The sequence below is a fragment of the Rhinolophus hipposideros genome, assembly GCF_964194185.1.
Source record: "Rhinolophus hipposideros genome assembly, chromosome: 26".
Taxonomy (NCBI): domain Eukaryota; kingdom Metazoa; phylum Chordata; class Mammalia; order Chiroptera; family Rhinolophidae; genus Rhinolophus; species Rhinolophus hipposideros.
In genome coordinates, this window is record NC_138072.1 from 26,880,975 (window position 1) to 26,901,681 (window position 20,707).

The window sequence follows — 20,707 nt, forward strand, 5'->3', positions numbered from 1 at the left end:
GCCAGATGCTCTGCGGGGCTCAAAATCGGAAGAGAGCGCCCTGAAATGCTATCTGTTTAGCTTTTTGCTAAGGTCATGTTCCTGTTTTTATAGCATTGTTTCTTTGAAATTGCTTTTCATTTTACTTAACTAAATATATATACAAGCTCTTCTGCTCATGAGAATTTAAAAGATTAGTTCTATTGATTAAAATAGCTGATTATCTATTGAACTTGCCATAGTCAACATTGTATCCTATAACCCGTAGCTCCTACCCAGCCTTTCACACTTCTAAGCAGTTTCTGTTACTCTAGTCAGCTTCGTCTCCAGGTCTATGAAGCCCTGTCCTAATGTCCTCCCCCTGCCATTTTCCTCCCTCCTCCCTCCTCAGCAGCTGACTGAGCCTCAGCTTCGCAGAGGTAACAGAGGCCCTCAGAGCCCTGTGCCTCACCCTCATCCCAGCAGGGGGCTCCCTACAGACTCACCTGCCTCCTCTCCCCACCCTGTGAACAACCTATTTTGTGGTGTATAATGCGCACCCACGGTTTTGGTCCAAACTTTCAGGGTATAACTCTTTCCATTTTTTTTAATTCAAATTCTTACTTGTTTACATTTAGGTACTTGTGTTTTGTATTATAAAGGAATTTTAGCATTTATTTTTTAACAGATTATGGTACAGAAATGTTATATAACAAATAATTACAAAATACAAGAACACAGAGAAGGTACTGGAAATTTTCTGTAACGGTAACAAATTTATGATATTTATGCATCATAGATGGCCTAGAACTCTTCCATCATTATTATCGTATTCCAGGGTATTATTTTGCATACAGATATTGTTATTGATTTCTAGTTACACTTCTAGTATGTGAACGTAAAAGAATTAAAAATATTTATATACATATGAAATTAGTACTACTCATGTGTAACACGCATCTTTATTTTTCCCTCACAAATTTGAGCAAAAAAGTGCATTATACACGGCAAAATACAGTAGGAGGGAGTGCTCTGTCTGTCCCCAAAGCTACTGTTTCCTGCCCCTTGACCCTACTCGCCAGTTCTTCCTCTCTGTCCTTGACCCTTCTTGTGCTGACTCCTCCTGGGACGTTGATCATGTTTAATCTGCCATTTTAAAAAAGACAAGTCTGTGTCCCTGCTTGGAGCTTCCACCCCCATCTCTTTGTTCCTGTTACAGCTAAGCTACTAGAAGGTTGTCTGGTGGGTGATGGGCTGTTGCCCCCCAGATTCCCCACTGCTCCCTGCTCTGTCTCTCCTCCTCTGGCTCCATATGCCGAGGACACCAGGGCCCGTGGGGCTCCGGCCGTACACAGGGGAGTGTTTGAAGGCAGCTCATGTCCCACGGGCACCTGGGGTCCAGCTCTGTGCTTGTCTCCAAAGCTTGTCCTCCCGCCTCTACTCCCTCCCAGCACCAGTGCCACCGTCCACGCGTTTGCTCAGAGCACAGTGAGGGGGGAGGGGGATCCTCCTCGTTTGTCAGGTCCAGCCAGTTGCCAGGTACCTCACGAACCCACGTGTCTTTGTCCCACCTGTCTGCTTGTCCCCATCCTCCCCACAGCCACTGATGTGATGGTGCAGGCCGTCTTCTCTTCCTGGATTTCCACGGTGTCATCCTACCTGGACTGTACCGCCTCCTGTCTGACCCCCATCTAATGCCCTCTGCATGTGATGGTCACAATGACCTTTTGGAAAACTAGAGCTGATGGTGATGTCTCCTCTCAGTGCCTGTCCGCTGTGGTTTACGGGACGTTGGTTCTCTGATGTGTGCCTCAGCCCGTCCGGCGCAGCGCACGTCCTCCCCGGAGCGGCACTCGTCTGCACCCCGCCTGCCGTGCCGTCCTTTACCCTGGCTCCCCTGCCTGCTACTGGTGGTGTCCCCCACGGTCGGCCTTGGGAGCTGTCCCCCTTCCTGCTCCCGGGTGATCTACCGTCCTCAGCGGCGTCTGGCACACGTGCTTACAGGAGCGGCATGTCCTTCCTGTGCGCTGCGTGCCCCTCGCACCTCCACCTGGGCCTCGCTGCGCCTCTCCCCAGGGCGCTTCCCTGCCCCCATCGTGGTTTCAGTCCCCTGTTCCAGGCCTGTCACGGTGTGTGTGTAGCTGCTTGTTGATTGTCTAACTCGGGAAACCATCCGCTTTGTGAAGCGTCAGACTGTAATGTTTGTCATTCTGTTTCCGGTCCCTAGCACATTGTAAGTGTTCAACACACGAGGTGTGATCAAAAGATACGTAAATGTTTAAATAAAAAACAGTTATTACAGTAAAAGATACATTGCCATTAATCCTCCTCAAATATTCCCCCTCACTTCAAACATACTTAACCCTCGTTCTTGCCACTTTCTGAAGCAGTTCTGGAAAGTCCTCTTTCATGAGAGTCTTTACTTCATCCTCCATCATGACAACACTCCATGTCACACATCACTTCTCGTACAGCAGTTTCTGTCAACACATTGCTGTGTGTCCTCATGCACCTTATTCACTGGGTCTGGCACCGAGCGACTTCTGGCTCTTTCCCAAAGTCAAAATAATTCAGGACAGCAAGGCAGCCACGACAGTGTAACTAAAGACACTCACAAAAGAACTGCTTCAGAAAGTGGCAAGAACGATGGGATAAGTGTTTCCGAAACGAGGGGAGTATCTTGAGAGGGATTAATGGCAATGTGTCTTTACTATAATAAACTTTTTTTTGTTTATACTTTTACCGTATTTTTCGGTCGCACCTCGTATTTTTTTTTAATACGAATACATAAAAATTGTCTCCCTTTTAGATAAATGTTACTAAAAATAATGAACTTTGGGCTAAAATATGGTACTTTAATTTCCTAATTAACCTTTTCCTGGTGAGTTAAAAATGTTTTGCTTCCTTTAATACTTTGTTTTGCATTTTATTTCAGAAAAGATTTAGGTCATGCTCAAATGACGGTCGATGAATTGCTTTCCTCCCACTCTGGTCGCGACACAGATGGCGACCTTGATGGAGCCGTTGTGCAGATCAGTGTGGACCTCATGGACGACTACCCCGCGTCGGACCCGCGGTGGGTTGCGTCTGTCCCCGAGGGTGAGCACACCGACTAACGTTCCGGCACGATCTGCCCTGCGAAGAGCATCGGGTTCTTTCATTAAAGCGTGTCAAAGCATAGTTTTTATATTCTAAAACAGTTACTGTTAATTCAGTATTTTTAAAAGGTTGCAACGTTCCTTGTAGTAGATTTTGAAAAGGGCTCAGAACAGACAGAGGGAAGATTGGAGCAAATCCTACTTGTTCTGCCTGAAGCCGAGGCATTAGCCCTCGTTGGCTATCTCAACATTTTATTTCTAAAAGGAAACTGGTGTAGGTAGCGTTTGGCATTTACTAGCCCCCAATTAAATGATCATTTTGGCTTCACTGTATTTGGCTGATAGAAATTGTGCATTTCCCTGAGAGCTGCAGTGTGCACATCTCAGCGTGTAGGCCGGCATGTCACATGCCTGACGCTTCCTGCCTCCCGCCGACTGTCCCTCCTACCCTTCACTGCAGCACCGGGGCACTCTGGGCTCCCAAGTACCAGGGAACTGACTCAAACGGCCATTTGTCTCCCTAATTTCCTTCTTAGCAAGTATGCTAGCCTCCTTAGAGATTTAGGAAGAAAACCTTAGTGTTTACCTTCTTTTTTAGACTATTTCTTTTGAGCTATCAAGCCTAGAATGATATAAATGATTAAACTAGTAATAACATTTTATTTTGAATGAATATGGTATGAATTGTATCAAACTTCCACAATTTTTCTCTTAAATTTTTAAAACTCGGGTAACATTATAAATGATTGCATTGAAAGGTTGGTGTCTTCCTTTTGCATAGATTTTTCCTCAGCCTTCATTTTAATAGCAGTGATTACTGTAAAGCCAGTACGGTATGTGTTTAAGCTTGTTACTGTGTTTCAACAGAACCCCCTGGGTTTAGTAAGGCGTCACTGATTATTCTGCACCAGTTGGATGACAAGATGAAGGCCCATTCTCTCTTCATGGACTTTATCCACCAAGTAAGCGTCCCTGTCGCTGTGAACAGGGGCCCCAGGGCACTGGGCTCTGCTGTCCCTTTGTCAGCTCTTTCCAGGACACTGGCAGGTCCTTTCTGTCTTGTTCTGGGGTGTTTCCTTGCAAGGGGCATGACTGCTGTTTTGCATTTTCTTTGCTGACTTAAAAGTAAGTAAGCCCAGGGCTGAGTGGAGGCCTATTGAAGTATAAAAGCTGCATTGAAAATATGATAAGAAGAAAAATAGTGTATTTCAAGAAAAGTGATGTTTTAGCTTGTCTTGTAATGTCCTATGATGTCCTGCTTTTTAGTCAGATTTCCTGTGTGCTTTTATGTAAAAGTTTTCATGAGTTGATTTCGTATTATTAGAAAGACAGTGTAAGGTGAGCAAAATAAGATTTTTATCTGTGGATTTTTCATTTTGAAATGCCGTTAGAATCAAATTCTCATTTAAAGTATTTTTTTTAAAGGGTATCCCTATTTTTAACATTGCAGTTGACATTCACTATTATATTAGTTTCAGGTGTACAGCATAGTGATTAGACATTTATATCCCTTCCGAGGTGAACCCCCAATTAGTCTCGTACCTACCTGACACCATGCATAGTTATTACAGTGTTACTGACTATATTGTGATATACTCTCTATGCTGTACTTTACATCCTGTGCCTATTTTATAACTACCAATTTGTACATCTTAGTCCCTTCCCATCTAATAATCGTTTGTGTTTTGTTGTTCATTTTGTTCTTTAGATGCCACACATAAGTGAGATCATATGGTATTTGTCTTTCTCTGTCTGATTTACTTCACTTCACAGCATGATGCCCTCTAGGTTCATCCATGTTGTTGCTGATGGCAAGATTTCATTATGTTCTATGGCCCAGTAATACAGAGGGTGCCAAAAAAATGTATACACATTTTAAGACAGGAAAATTGTATTAAAATTGTAATACCCAATATATACCGATAACAAAACATGAATACAAGTCACGTTTGACTTCTGCAATTACAAGAGGTGCTCAAAGTGGTTACCATCAGCGTCCAGACACTTTTGATTACAGCAAATACTGCTTGAGCAACGTTGACCAAAGTGTCCACTTGTGTACATTTTTTTGGTACCCCTGGTAGGTACTGCATCTCCTTTATCCATTCATCCATCGATAGGCACTTAGGTTGCGTCCATATCTTGGCTATTGTAAATAATGCTGCAGTGAACATAGGGGTACATACATCTTTTCAAATTAGTGCTTTGAATTTCTTCAGATAAATACCCAGAAGTGGAATTGCTGGGTCATAAGGTAGTTCTATTTTTAGTTTTTTGAGATACCTCCATACTATTTTCCATAGTGGCTGCACCAATATGCAATCCCACCAACAGTGCACAAGGATTCCCTTTTCTCCACATCCTTGCCAGCACTTGTTGTTTGTTGATTTATTGATGATAGCCATTCTGCCATGTTTGAGGTGGTATCTCACTGTGGTTTTTACTTGCATTTCCCTGATGATCAGTGATGTGGAGCATTTTTTCATATGTCTGTTGGCCATCTGTATGTCCTCTTTGGAGAAATGTCTGTTCATGTCCTCTGCCCATTTTTTAATTGGATTGTCCTTTTTGCTTTTTGATGTTAAGTTGTATGAGTTCCTTACATATTTTGGATATTAACCCCTTATCAGATGTATCATTGACAAATATCTTCTCCCATTCAGTAAGCTATCTTTTCGTTTTATTGATGTTTTCCTTCCACGGGCAAAAACTCTTTAATTTGATATAGTCCCACTGGTTTATTTTTTCTTTTGTTTCTCTTGCCCGAGGACATGTATCAGAAAAACAATATTACTACGAGCCGTGTCAGAGAGTTTACTGCTTATGTTTTCTTCTAGGAGTTTTATGGTTTCAGGTCTTACATTTAAGTCTTTAATCAACATTTTGAGTTTATTCCTGTATGTGGTATAAGAAAGGGTCAAGTTTCATTGTTTTGCATGTGTCTGTCCAGTTTTCCCAAAACCATTTATTGAGGAGACTGTCTTTACCCCATTGTATATTCTTGCCCCCTTTGCCATAGATTAATTGACCTATAGGCGTAGGTTTATATCTGAGCTCTCCATTCTGTTCCATTGATCTATGTGTCTGTTTTTATGCCGGTACCATGCTGTTTTGATTACTATGGCCTTGTAGTATAGTTTGACATAAGGTAGCATGATGCCAGCTTTGTTCTTCCTCAGGATTGCCATGGCTATTTGGGGTCTTGTGGTTCCTAAAGCAACATCCCTGTGTATGTTGAGCCCAAATTAGGAAATATTTTTGCTGCTAGACAGAATTGTTACACAAAATCACCCATTTTTGCCATCAGCAACAGCTCCCAGTATATTATCTATCCAAATGAATGAATTTTATCCCATTTTTGCTTGTCTTTTCCAAAGTCAGTAATGCCTTCATGTTAAAGAAATTCTAGTCAATGCTGCCTGACAGAACGTCCTGTGGTGACAGGAATGATCTGTATCTGTGCTCCTGACATGTGGCTGCCGTAACTGAGGGACTAAAGCTTTTAAATTTAGTTTTAATTCACTTAAAATTAAATCTCCATTCTGGTGGTTAGCGGCTGCCCTATTGGACAGTTTCAGAAACACCTCGACCGACCATGAGCCCGCATTGCACTCTGCTTTCTTGTTGCCGCTGGCTGGCTTGGCTGCCGTCTGCCTTCACATTCTTGCTGAGAAAGCATCACACGTTCACTGAGGCCCAGATTAATGGGGAGGACACAGCGTTTCTCCTGATGGAGTTGTTTAATTACTAAAGCGTCAGTGTTAACTACTAATAGTCAATATTGACTGTTATAACAAACCACCCCAGAATGTGGTGGATTACAATAGTTTTGTGGGCTGGGCGTCTCCTCTGCTCACTTCCCCTGGGACCACTGTGCGAACTGTGTTAGGTGGGCTGAACCTGAAGGCCCCGAACTTCGCGCCCGACTGGGGGCAAGGCTTGCTTCTCCTCCACTTACTCTCTCGTCGTTCTTCAGGCTGGACTGACTTCCTTGGTGTCAGGACAGCACCCAAGGGGATGGTCTCAGAAGCTGCAGGCTATTTCATGTCTCAGTTCAGGTGTCATATAATGGCACTCCCACCAAAGTGACATTGGCCAAAGCAAGTCACAAGTCCAGCCCAGATGAAAGGGGTTGAGAAATTGATTGTACCTCTTACTGGGAGTGACAAAGCCACACGGCCGAGGGTGTGCGTCCTCGGCAGGAGGAGGCAGTGGCCCTGACATGCCAGGCAGACACATGAATTATCAGAGGTGACAAACACGTGTGGCACGAGCAGTTGCAGCAGCCCTTGCGCAGACTCTGTGGGCTTCAGAGACCCCAGTGGAGTCATAACGCTGTTGGTGGTAGTATTGCAAGGTAATGTCCAGCGAGATCTGAAAATCCCGTTCAGCTCTGCCTTTATGTTCCCTGATTTCACTGGAGAATTTACATGAATAAGCAGGAAGCATGTGTCCCCAGATGCTGGTGTCTGAGGCTGCAGTTCCGAGTGTGAGCCTCTCCCCTTGGAGTGCACTCAGCAGCTGTGGGGCTGTGGCAGTGCCGGCGGGTCCTCGGAGAGCATCCCAGCTTCTCGTTGCTGGTGTTGGGGCAGCCTGTGTCCCCTCACTTCGTAGGGAGGAGCAGGAGCAGGGCCTCGTCGTGTGACTGCAGTACTGGGAGTGCCTGGTCCTCCTTCACTGCAGCAGTGCAGTGGCGGCTGGAGGACCTCGCCTAAAACTGCACTGCAGGTCTTATGAGGGGCCCAAGAGCGACTCAGACAGGAAGGCTCTGTCACTCTTATTTTAAAATGACCGCTGCGCAGGTTGATGTGTTAAGATTGATTCATTGGAATATTCCATAGTCATTCAAAGTGATGAGCAGAGCGGTAGACATAGCAGGGCGCTTGTATTTAGAAGAGGGGACTCCTGACACGATTTGCCAGAAAAGCACGTCAGGTACTGGAGGAGACTTAGCCGCAGCTGCACTTGGAGAAGAGAGGGCCGGGGCTCCGGCTTTTCCTCCGCCAGGGTTTTCTCACCACACAGTTATTGCTTGCAGCAATAGCCTTCTCTGGGGATTTAATTATTGTGCGCTTGTTTTCTGTGTACCTTTTTGTATTTACAGTTAACCTCAATATACAAAAATCAGGGACTATGTGAAGGAAATGGGTTATACATAAATGTGGGAGAGTGTTTATTGTTTACATCTGTGTGGCTCCTGAGTACAGGTTACTGGAATGCTTTATCAAATAGAGAACTTAGGAAAGCTGGGACCTCATAACCCACCAAAACGGGGCGCAAGCCAATCAGGCAGGAGACACCACGGTTAAAGACTCCCACCCTCCCCGAGGCCTTAGGGTTCTGGAAATCAGTTGAAGACAGAGACTGCCAACTGCTAGTTCACAAAGGTCCAGAACCTCGGGGAGTTAGTGGGCACAGATAGGGAAGTGATTTTATCATTTTGATGACCATAGACAGCAATGTGACAAATAAGGGAGGTAGAGACAGCAGCAGTAGACGGAAACCTGGAGTGACCCTTGTCTTAGAACAGGACTGTCTAGCCGAAGTGTGTGTGTGTGTGTGTGTGTGTGTGTGTGTGTGACAAACAGCCAGAAGGAGAGATACCTGGAGGTACTTTCTGGGGAGAGCAGGGCAGTGCTCTGTACCCAGCATGCTTCTGGTGGAAGCATGGCTGCAGTATTTTGTGTTACTCTGAATACTCATCCAACTGCATTATTTGTGTTACCGTAAATGCTTTCCAAGAATGTGTATGTTTTGTCTCCACAGGTTGGCTTATTCGAACGTCTGGGCACCTTCCCAGTCAGAGGGGCACCCATGGCAACCCGACTGTTGCTCTGTGAGCACGCAGAGAAGTTGGCGGCGGCTGTTGTTCTCAAGAACCACCACTCGCGGCTGCCTGACGTCATGAACACGGCCATCCTGACTGCTTTAAACAGAAGGGCCTGTGAAATCCCACCCAGCCTGACGCCTGCGGACGTTTTCTTCAGAGAGGTAAGGCGAGTGTCTTGGTCTCCTGATGCGGCTTCTTGGAGAGCTCTGCTGTTTGTTCAGGTGGAGACCACACCACCAGCAGCCAAGGACTGACGGAAGAGCTGCGTGGAATTTTAAATTGGACTCCATGTTTTCTGGGTAAATTGCCATCCAGAAAGTATCACTCACGTGCCGCCTCCCTTATAAGTGAGAGCTTGAAAGCTGTTTCCCTTAGTCTCTAAATCCACTTGACTCTGCTCCAGGAGGGCACCTTTGCTAGTGGGCTCCTTGCCTGTGGCTTCCCATTGGGTTTGCCGCAGGGAAGGCACTGTCGGGTGGGTGGCCGTCCCCCCGGCTTCCTTCCTGCCTGCTGCCACCGCAGTTTGCTGTGCCCTCTCGGTCCCAAGGCTCCTGTCTGGTCTGTCCGTGTGCCCCGCAGGCCTGGGCTTCATCGTGGCCCCTGATACCAGCCCTGCGTGCCCTACCACCCTTGTGTTCCCCTTACTCCTGCCCACGCATGCCTGTCTTAACAGTCCCTTCATTGAACTCCCCTCAGCTCCCTGCCAGGATCCTGCTATACCCCTCACTTTGTAATCCAGACTTACTCTCAGAGGAAAAGAAAACCTGTAAACTTGAGGGAGAAAAGATTAAGATGCCGACCCATTGGAGACAGCCGGGCATTGCCATTGCAGCAGCGACACACAGCCCTGTCCTCAGGTGCTGCCTCTGAGCTGGGGATGAGGCGGGGACTCGACTCACTCCCGAAAGGGTGCTGACTTTAAGACTCAGAGAGGCTGACTGTCTTAACCGAGGCTGCAGAGCCTGGTCCTGAGCCAGCCGTGCTAGGAGGTGGCCCTGCCATCCTGAACTAGGACTGTCTCTTCCCCCTTTGTGGCATTATCTGAGTTTAGAAACAGTGCCAGCTCTTCCCCCCGCTATGTGGAATTTGGAATCATTTTCTGCATTTGAGGAACTTTGAACTGTATTTGGTGCCTCTACTTTTATTTCCTTCTTCCTACAGTCTGGCTATAATCTAGCACCTAACAGGCTATGCCAAGGAGTCTCTTTTTTCCTTAATATTTGATGTACTGTAACCTAAAAATAATTTAAGCACTGAACCACGTTCAGGTTTTCTGTTGATTTCCATAAATGCAGTTTGATGAATGCCTTGTTTTCCTACCTTGGGGTTGGTTGTTTCTCTAGGGAATGTAAGGCAAAGCACTTTTTTGGTTTGTTTTGTAATCTAGGAAATATGCCCCAACTCTGAATAAAGGAAAGAAAAATAATGCACCTTAAATATTATGACCTAACCAACCAAACTGTCTTAATTTTTGTGTCCTTTTTTTGGTCTTTATTCGTACATATTTTACATGGTAAAACAAAGATTTTTTTTTTCATTGTTAATGACAAGGTATTTGAAAGAATTGAGCAAGAGCCTGGTTCCTTTTTCTGCATTCGGATCAAAGTGCAAAGCATACTAGTTGATTCAACATATGTACATTTTCAAATGAACTGAAGAAAAAGGAAAAGTACCCGGACTTTCATGTGTAAAGGACAAAAAAAAAAAAAAAAGAACAGTTTGAAGTTACATATTTAGTTATTTTCTGTAGAGCTATTACTATTCTACAAACACTTCTGTTATATCTAAAGAAGAGGTATTCCTCAAAGAAAGAAATCAGCAAGTTCATTAGTTTGGGTCATTATTTTAATCTACTAGTTTAATTCACTAATTTAGGGTCTTACATTGTAATGTGACATCATCTGTAACCTAGTTCTATTTAAAAGTGGCATTGAGCACTAATGACTATAAGAAATAAATATGTCAGTTATAGTCGCTCCTTGGTGTCTGTAGGGGGGTGGTTCCAGGAACCCTACCACCCACAGTACCAAAATTCACAGATGCTCAAGTCCCTTTTATAAAATAGTGTAGTATTCGCTTCTAACCTGTGCTTCTCCTCCTGTGTACTTTAAATCATCTCTAGATGACTTGTAATAGTAATGTAATTACTTATAATACCTAATGCTGTGTAAATGGTCATCACACTGTATTGTTTAGGGAGTAATGACGAGAAAGAAGTCTGTACATGTTCAGACCTAACTACCCAGTGCACGTCCGTGACAAGTTGACATTTTTTTCTGAATATTTTGTATCTGCGGTTGGTTGAACCCGTGGATGCCGAACCACAGATAGGGAGGGCCGGCCGTACTTGGTATTTAAATGAAAAATCTACTTGCTAACAATCCAGATTTGCTAATTGATAAGACTTAGTTATTCAAAAGTGAGGCGATTCTCCCTTTTCTTGGTTTTTATGTTTATTTCCACTATGAACTGCTTTCTTGTGACTAATGAGCTGAGGGTCTGATTCCTAAGGACAGCCATTGAGTAGAATCGGAGCTGTAAGTGCTCCCCCTCACCATCGCTTCTGTTACGAGGAGCTGACGTCTGTGTGCTCCCTCAGGTGTCCCAGGTAGACAGCATCTGTGAGTGTTTGCTGGAGCATGAGGAGCAAGTCCTGCAGGACACAGCGATGGAGTCGGCGGAATGGGCCGATGTCGTGGTCAATGCGAACAGTATCCTCAAGGTACCAACACGCGGCGCCATTTCCGCACATCACAGCCCAGGGTGTGGATAGGAGATTGAGTGGTCTCTGTGTTCCTGCTCAGTCTCAGCAGTAATTTATAAGAGTTCAGCTGTTTGTTAGTTCCAAACAGAATAATTCAGTCATTTTACCAATCGGTTAAAAACCGTTTTGAATGTTTGCCTTGTGCATGTTACAAGTTTCTGTAATCCTGAGTGCTATTTGGTAGAATGAACCTTTTATTGGGAGAAGGGTATACATCGTAACTGTCTAAATAAGTCTCTTTTTTAACTTAGGAGGTCGGACAGTTAAGTTCGTGAACTTGTTGCAACGATGTTGCTAACCTTTTTTGATATCAGAGGGATGATTCATTATGAGTTTGTACCAACTGGACAAACAGTTAGCCAAGTTTATTGTTTGCGAGTGCTGAAAAGACTGCGTGAAAAAGTTAGACGACCTGAACTTTTTTTTTTTTACTTAGACGTTCATCATTTATATCCCTCACACTGTGAACCCCCCTCCCCCCATACGACCTGAACTTTTCGCCAACAATTCATGGCTCTTGCATCACGACAATGCACCAGCTCCCACGGCACTGTCTGTGAGGGAGTTTTTAGCCAGTAAACAAGTAACTGTATTGGAACACCCTCCCTCCTCACCTGATCTGGCCCCCAATGACTTCTATCTTTACCCAAAGATAAAGGAAATATTGAAAGGAAGACATTTTGATGACATTCAGGACATCAAGGGTAATATGATGACAGCTCTGATGACCATTCCAGAAAAAGAGTTCCAACATTGCTTTGAAGGGTGGACTAGGTGCTGATGTCGGTGCATAACTTCCCAAGGGGAGCACTTGGAAGGTGACCGTAGTGATATTCAGCAGTGAGGTGTGTAGCACTTTTTCCGAGGATGAGTTCACGAACTTAATGGTCCAGCCTCCTTTTACTGATTAAAATGTTCCATTAATTTTAGCTAATGTACTTTATAATAATGATTTTCCTACTGTGGTTACTTTAGTTTTCCAAAATTGAAGTTAAAGAATGGAGTTAAATTTCGAATACAGAAAGTAAAAAGTAATCCTGCAGACCTGATTATCTTCAAAAACACTGGGATTTGTCCCTTTCTGCATACAGTACTGCATTTCTTTTTTCTCCAGGACATGCTGCAAGCTGCTTGTCATTATCGACAAAACAGAAGCTCCTTGTATAGGAGAGAAGAAATGCTGGGAAACGACCCTGAATATATTCCATGGACAGGTGAGATTGCAAGCACTGAGCCCAAAATACCAATTTACGAGCAGTTCTTCAAAATACATTTCTAATACATTTTTGGAAGCTGTATTATTCCCCTAGCGCAGGTCTGTAAGTGAAATGAAAAATAACGTAAGTGCCATCTGCAAACTGAGCAGTTCTTGTGCAAATCGCTTTATTCCTCTGAATACCTTATAGGTCTCGGATTTATTTCTTTAAGCAGCACTTACGATGCGCCCACTAGGTCTCCGTACACAGTTACTCATAGAAGCAGGTCCTGGCCCTGGAGGGACTGGCTGTATCTTATGCTGACTTAATTCAAGGAAGTGAGTGGAGCAGCATGAAAGGGATGTGGAAGGAAAAGGGTCGTGTTTACCTGGAGAAGACAGAGAGCTATCAGCTGAACCCCTATTCGATTTATTTTTCTAGCAGTGGTGAAGTGATCTAATTTTTAGGCAGTTGGTCTTTTCCAGAATCATTCTATTAATAGAACTCTTACTTACATGTTATTTTGTGTGATTTCACAGCAACGAGTGGGCCTGCTGGCATCAGAACAGCAATACTACGCCAGCATGAAATTGTCCTGAAAGTGGTGTACCCTCAGGCCGACAGCAGCCTCCGCAACATTCTGACAGAGCAGCTCGTAGCTCTGATGGATTGCTTCCTGGATGGGTATGTGTCACAGCTTAAGTCTCTGGACAAGTCCAGTGGTCAGGAACGATACAACAGTCTGGAGCTGGAGTACCTGCAGAAGAGAACGGATCTCCTATCTCCGCTTCGTGAGTACCTGGCTCTCCACAAGGGCTGTGGGTCTTGGAGTTTGTGGAGTAGGTGAAGGAGTCGCAGCCGTCATGCAGTCGGATGTCCTTCGCCCAGGGCCAAGGACGTAAAGCAGCTGAGTGCAGCGGCTGTGCTCGCGTATTCAGCCTGTTCTCATTAGGACCAGGAGTAGCTTGTTCTTCTGGTACCTGAAGGGAATAGCATCGCGGGTAGACAGCAATGACACAAGAGCCTGAGTTTGCATCTCTAATGATTTTATATGGGTTCTGAAACCAAATGCCAGTAACTGGAAAGGTTTCTATTCCATTAATTTATTTTAGTATATAATAGGAATAAGGGCAAAATTGCGAGTAACATTTTTAATTACACTTTTAAGTTTTCTCTAACAGGATTTTTCCCCATCTGTTCTCATTTCCACAGTCACACTAGGCCAGCACCTGTGGGCTGCTTCATTAGCAGAAAAATACTGTGACTTTGATATCCTGGTCCAGATGTGCGAGCAGACTGACAACCAGACCAGACTCCAGCGCTACATGACCCAGTTTGCTGATCAGGTAACAATGCTGGGGACATAGGTAGCAGGTCCTGTAGTGAGCTTTACCATTTCAGAGCTTACTGGGATTTTCGGATGATACAATCTTTTTGTAGTTCACGTAGATACTTATTGATACCTTATGTTTCTTTGTAAATGGTGGGCAATTCTTTATATATAAATATTACTGAAAGATTTTTTGACCTTTGGAAAATATGTTAAAACTTTCATTTCTGTTACATTTTCATTTATAATTAAAAGTACTTAGGTATATGAATATTGGTAGTTTTAGAATTTTGAATACAAAATCATGGGACCTAGGATACTGCTTTTAGAGAGCTCAGATTTCCATGCACCTAATATTTTTGTTTTCCTCATTTGAAGTCATGATTCCTATTGTATTAAAAAGTTCCCATTGGAACTCGAGGTTTATTCAGTTTATTCAGTTGATTTTTATGTAAAAACTGACTTTTTTCTTACTATAAAAGTGACATTATATAAAATTCAGAAAACCCCTGTAAACAAAAAAGATAAAAAAATCACTTATAATTCTATCACACAGAGAGAACCCTTTTTTTAAACATTTGGTTTATATTCTTCTAATCTTTTTACTCTATATTATTGTAGACAAACAACTTTCGTCAACTGCTTATTTCAGTTAATACATAACAAACATTTATCCGTCACATTAAATATTCCCCAACAACGTTTTTAATGGTCTTATAATTTCATGGACTGGATATAAATTACTGTATTTGATCAGTCCCTGATTGTTGAATGTGGCTCACCTAATGTTTCAAAATAGTACTAAAATATTTAGTACTTTTGTGCTCATCGTTTTCATTCTTCTTATGGATTCTAGTTCCTCATTGACATTTTTCATCCTTTTTTGCATTTTTTCTTTTATTCTCCTTAACATACTTAGTAGTTATTTTAAAGTCCTATTATAGTACAAAATCTGGTCTTTCTTAGGTCTGCTTCTATTGCCTGCTATTAGTCGTATTTTTCTGCTTATGTCTTGTGATTTTTTTTACTGTATTTTGGACATTGTGTATAAAAGAACCATAGAGCTGGAAGTCAGTGCTGTTTTCCCCTGGGAGGGAGATCACTGAGTTCATCAAGAGTAGAGGTCAGCCAGGGCTTGGTTGAAGCTTTTTTGTTACGTTCATTTCCATTCTGGTTTCAGAAGTCTTGTGGGTCTGGTGTGTTCATTGTAGAATTCCCCCTCTAGGGCGAGTATCTCTTAGGTACTGTGAGGCTGCAGGACATTTCTGTCTTCCTTTCCAGCCCAGCGTCCCATAGCACCCCAGCATTCAGCAGACATGCTGCAGGGGAAACTGGCTGGGCATACGGGCCTCTGCAGAGTTGGATTCATCATGCAGCCCACATGGCCGTTTCACACAGAATATACCCCTGAGACTCGTTCCTTCTGGGATGGTGGCATCTTGGTGCTGTGCAGCAGGACTTTCTGGGATAATGGAGATCTGCTCATACGTGCTGTCCAAAGTGGGCGTCTAGCCACATATGGCAGTGGAGCACTTGGGATGTAACTAGTGTAACTGAGGTGCTCAGCCTTTAAAGTTCAGTCAGGATAAGCAGCTACATGTGGTAGGGCTGCGTGCTGACGGCACATCTACAGCCTACAGCTTGCGTGACCCTAAGCAAGACCGCCCCCCGTCCTGAATCTGAGTGTCCTCATCTGTCAGATGCGGTGATTGGATTAGGTGGTTTCTGAGGACCCTACAATATAGGAAGTTGGTGTTTAACAACAAGATTTCTGTTCTGGAGTGTAAGACCTTTGGAAGAAATTTGTTGTTATCAGAAATGTATTTTTTAAAACTATTACTAAATATTATTGGACTCTTGGCTCTGTTATTTATAGAATTTTTCAGACTTTCTCTTCCGTTGGTATCTGGAGAAAGGAAAGAGAGGCAAATTACTATCCCAGCCCATTTCTCAGCATGGAGAGCTGGCAAATTTTTTGCAAGCTCATGAGCACCTCAGCTGGTTACATGAAATTAACAGCCAAGAACTAGAAAAGGTAAGAAGGATTCAGTTATATGGAGCACATTTAAGCAGTTTTTTATTTAGTTTTAATTAGTTTAGTTTTTAGTAATTAAAATACTACTGATAGAGTATAGATTATTTTCAATGTGTATCTCCTATTCTCTCATAATTTGAGTATTCTTTTTGATTTATGATGTTATTGCCATTGCTTCTAATATCTCAATTAAAAAGTGTAGTCCATTTTGAGTTAACTACTATTGCAGTAAAATGCACATAAATTTTATTAATATGTAAATAACAGTTAACCTATTTTTGTAATGAGTATTTTCTTATAATAAATATGTTCAAATTATGAGTAAAAATGGTGTACAAACTAATTTTAACATTCTTGACAGGATGCTGAAGTGAATATATAATTGTTGTAGAGCAAATGTTTCATATATGTCTCTTTTTCCCATAATTAGTGTGGGTGGTTGATAATTTATTGTATAATTTTTAATATATGGTACTCGTGAGTTTTTAGGTTTGCTCATATTGACCTTTCATTGCTGTAGCTTGGTGGGGGAAAGTTTGGGTTGTATTTAACCTTTATTTCAACTTGAATTAGTAACCAGGATCTTATCACAGCGTTCATATTTTGTTTATTGTAGGCTCATGCAACACTTCTAGGTTTGGCAAATATGGAAACTCGTTACTTTGCAAAGAAAAAAACCCTTCTCGGCTTGAGTAAATTGGCTGCATTAGCTTCAGACTTTTCAGAGGATATACTGCAAGAAAAAATCGAAGGTAAAAGAAAGAATTTGAACAAGACATACAAGTCAGTCAGGCTATCAAGGAACTCTCATGCGTTCCTACTATCATTTAATGGGATCCACTAGAAATAGGACCCATCTTTCCTTTAAGAGGAATGTTTTCTAATCAGTGTCCTTAAATAATAATTACTCAGTTACGTACTTGGGATTCTCTTTCTAGAGAAAAGTAATTTGTATTTTAAATAAGAATTCCTAAAGAACAAATCCCAACGAGTCCTCTGATTCCCCCGCCTCTGCCCCCCGCCTCAGTGACTCATATTCTAAGAAGAAATCTGACTTTTGCTCCGGGGTCTATAGTAGGTAGTGGCCCTTCTGAAGCTATTGGTTTCAGAATTCAGAACATTTGAATTGTGAAACGATTTTGTGCATATTGTACCCTGAGAAAAAGATCGAATATATTGTTATTTTTGCAAACCAGGAGAGATATAAATATAGAAGGAAGAGCCTTGCATTATTGTATTTGAATTTCAGATACAAGATGGAATCATGATTGTTTAAAAAATGCTTGGCTTGGTCCACTGCAAAGGCCTAACAGGAGCAACACCCAGGAGCATGAGTGTACCTAGTGCCATAGTTTGGTTTCTAACACTACCATTTCTCAGTAAAAGGAAATGGGAGTTATTGAAGAAATGATCCTGGGGAGTCTTGTTGGGCCAGAAAGCAAGGGTTAGGAAGAGATGTCAACATGATAGCTCCCACTGGCCTGGCCAAGTTTGGGGATAATTTGAACACCGAAAAGCATGATTGTAAAGGATTGTATTTCAGTTTATAAAAGAAAAATACATAAATCCACAGTGATATCCCAAAGGGGAGAGGTCAGTGAAATGCTTCTTTACCGAAAAATAATGCCCAAAACCAATTAATGTAGAAAGAATGCCTTACTTGGGAAGTCACTATTTTGCAACCATGGTTAATAATTGGTCATCAAAGGACACTAAAATCGTTGAGTTTAGGGTTTAGTTCAGCATCTCATTGCAGAGATCTAACAGATCTCATCACCAACAGTGAGACAAACTCAAAAAAAGCACTACACACTTCCTGGAGGGATGTAATGTGGCAGCATATGACATCACCTGTCTTGTATTCTTGCCAGAAATGTTCAGCCTGAATCTCGAGGAACAGTTAGATCTGTCTATGTGGGAGGCATTTTACAGTACAGTCTGCCGGAGACTTCAAAATTCAGCAACAGTAATGGCAGCAAAAGACAGGGGCCCTTTTAGATTACGGGAGCCCAGCACAGTGTGAGATTCGCAATTGGCTCCTGAATCATCTCCCAAATAATCAGAACGACTATGACAAACATTTTGGGGACAACTGGGGGACTTTGAACATACTTACTATTAGATGATGTTACAATATTGGTGTTAAGTTCTTTAGGCCCAGTAAGGATACTGTGGTTGAATGTCCTTGTTCTTAGGAGACACACGTGAAGTATTGAGAAATGAAATGTCATGATGTCTACAACTTTCATATGATGGAGGGGGAAGAGTGGGTGAATGGATGGATTGGTGGTAGATAGATAGATACATACATACATACATAGGTAGGCGATACATACGTACATACATACATACACAGACAGAGCGAAGTTGGAAAAATGTTAACAGCAGGTGTCTCTAGGTATACAGTGCACATTGTATTCTTTAAATTTTTCTGTAGGTTTGGAATTTTTCAAAAGAAAAATTGGAGGGGGAATCTTCAGTGTGGTTGGATGAAGTATATGCAAATATGGGTATTTGGTTGTAAGGCTTAGCAACAGAGTCTAGCCTCTGATGTCTGAATTCAGATTATACTGCTGTCATTTATTTCCTCTGAGTTGTGGATGTAGTGGAAAGAATCTGGAAAGAAATTGGATGGATCTGGTTTCAAATATTTTCTCCAACTCAGTAGTTGCTTTGTGACCTTGGGTAGCTGATTTACCCTCCTAAGCCTCAGTTTTCTCATCTATAAAAATGGGTGGTTGTGGGGGCGTCCGGTTAGCTCAGTTGGTTCGAGCATGGGGCTCTTAACAACAAGGTTGACGGTTCACAGCCCACACGGGCCACTGTGAGCTGCGCCCTCCACAACTAGATTGAAACAAATACTTGACTTGGAGCTGATGGGTCCTGGAAAAACACACTTAAAGTAAAGAAAAATTAAAAAAAAAAAATGGTGGTTGTAAGGATCAGAGACACTGTTCCCTGAAAAATAACGTCTCAATAAACCGTAGGATTAGCATTTAACTTTTATTATTAAAATTATTTTTCACTTTTCAGGAGAATCTTTCTTCAGTCTTTTATTTAAATACAGTAGTGCCTGTTCTAGAGATTTTTGTGTGTGTGCTGCACGGCTGGCTGACAGTTTGAAAGGGGAAGCCACATTTTAGCCCAGCCACCAGAAATAGATCATGTTAATCAAAATATTTTAACACAAGGCTTTATCATTTCTTGTGCCCCCCCATCCCCCACTTTCAATGATATTCCAGGTATCATTGGAATTCTGGTCATCGTTTTGCATTTGATCAGTTCCTAGCTTTTGTTGTCTTCATACAAGGGGAGTATTTTTAGGTCTCAGAAATTTCCTACAGATTATTATCACAATGTGTCTCTAATCAAAGGGAGTTTTTAAAAATAACTTTTTCTGGTTACATCAATAATTGTGTGTGGAAATTTGTAAATCACAGGAAAAAAACACACCACAAAGAAAACTTGTCTATAAGCCCACTGCCCTGAGATAACCACTGTTACTGTTGTGTGTATCCGCCTAGTCTGTTTTCCTAGGTATGGAAATTGCACAGAAATATTTTTTTTTTACCTTTTTACAAACTTCGGATTGTTTGGGATGCCAGTGTCTGAACACGTCTGTGCTTTGGCCACTCCATTTTGCTGCGGTCGCTGTGTTGGAGGCTGCACAGCTGTTCTCCAGCCCTTTCTCCCTACAACCTGGCACCTTCTCCTGGACCAAGGGAGGTTATCGACTGCAGCCTGGGTAGTTGATGGCAAGGGCAGGCCCCTGTCTCCTCATTCTGCAGAAGTCAGCCTGGGCTCTGTAAGAAGTTGGGCTCATAATTGTCCAGGTTTTGTTTTGCCTGGAATATATTCTTGTTGGCTTTTAAGAAGATCATTTCCTTTAGTGAATGAAACTATACTAGAACCTCTGGTGGGAAGAAGGACTTCACTGAATTACCATAAAATGGGCCTGACACCCCAGATTTGGGGAGCTGTGCTTCATGAAATAGCTTTCTGCTCGGCCACTTCAGGCAGTGGGGTGTGTTTCCTTACCTTTTCTCTACCCTCAGAACCACTTATGGTTGCTCTGATAATTCATACAACTTGGGTCAAACCATGAATATGTTCTAACATAATCAGGAATCAAGAATAAACAGAATTATTTTTTTATTAGTTTCAGGTGTATAAAACAGTGTAATAGTTAGACATTTACACCCCTCACAAAGTGATAACCCCCCTCCCTCAATCTACTACCCCTCTGATATCGTATACAGCTTTTACAATTCCATGGACTCTGTTCCCTATGCTGTCCTCCACATCCTGTGACTATATATATTAAATAATAGTTGACATTCAGTATTACTCAGCTTCAGCTATACACTGCAGTGGTCAGGCACCCACACCGTCTATGCAGTGGTCTCCCTAATAAGACGTGTCCATCTAACCCCCTACAAAATCTTTACAACATTATCGATTACATTCCCCAAGCTGCCTTTTATATCCCCGTGGCA

The 20,707-nt window shown here is 42.6% G+C and overlaps 1 protein-coding gene across 1 annotated transcript in view; it reads left to right on the plus strand.

Annotated features, from left to right (window-relative positions):
• Nucleotides 1–20,707, plus strand: part of NUP133 (nucleoporin 133) — a 49,438-nt gene that overhangs the window by 20,373 nt on the left and 8,358 nt on the right. Inside the window, exons 13-21 of the mRNA XM_081039233.1 lie at nucleotides 2,894–3,057; nucleotides 3,924–4,018; nucleotides 8,823–9,047; nucleotides 11,486–11,608; nucleotides 12,765–12,864; nucleotides 13,386–13,637; nucleotides 14,059–14,192; nucleotides 16,053–16,211; nucleotides 16,828–16,963. Coding sequence (XP_080895359.1) covers nucleotides 2,894–3,057; nucleotides 3,924–4,018; nucleotides 8,823–9,047; nucleotides 11,486–11,608; nucleotides 12,765–12,864; nucleotides 13,386–13,637; nucleotides 14,059–14,192; nucleotides 16,053–16,211; nucleotides 16,828–16,963 — 1,388 coding nt within the window. The remainder of the gene's footprint in view (nucleotides 1–2,893; nucleotides 3,058–3,923; nucleotides 4,019–8,822; nucleotides 9,048–11,485; nucleotides 11,609–12,764; nucleotides 12,865–13,385; nucleotides 13,638–14,058; nucleotides 14,193–16,052; nucleotides 16,212–16,827; nucleotides 16,964–20,707) is intronic.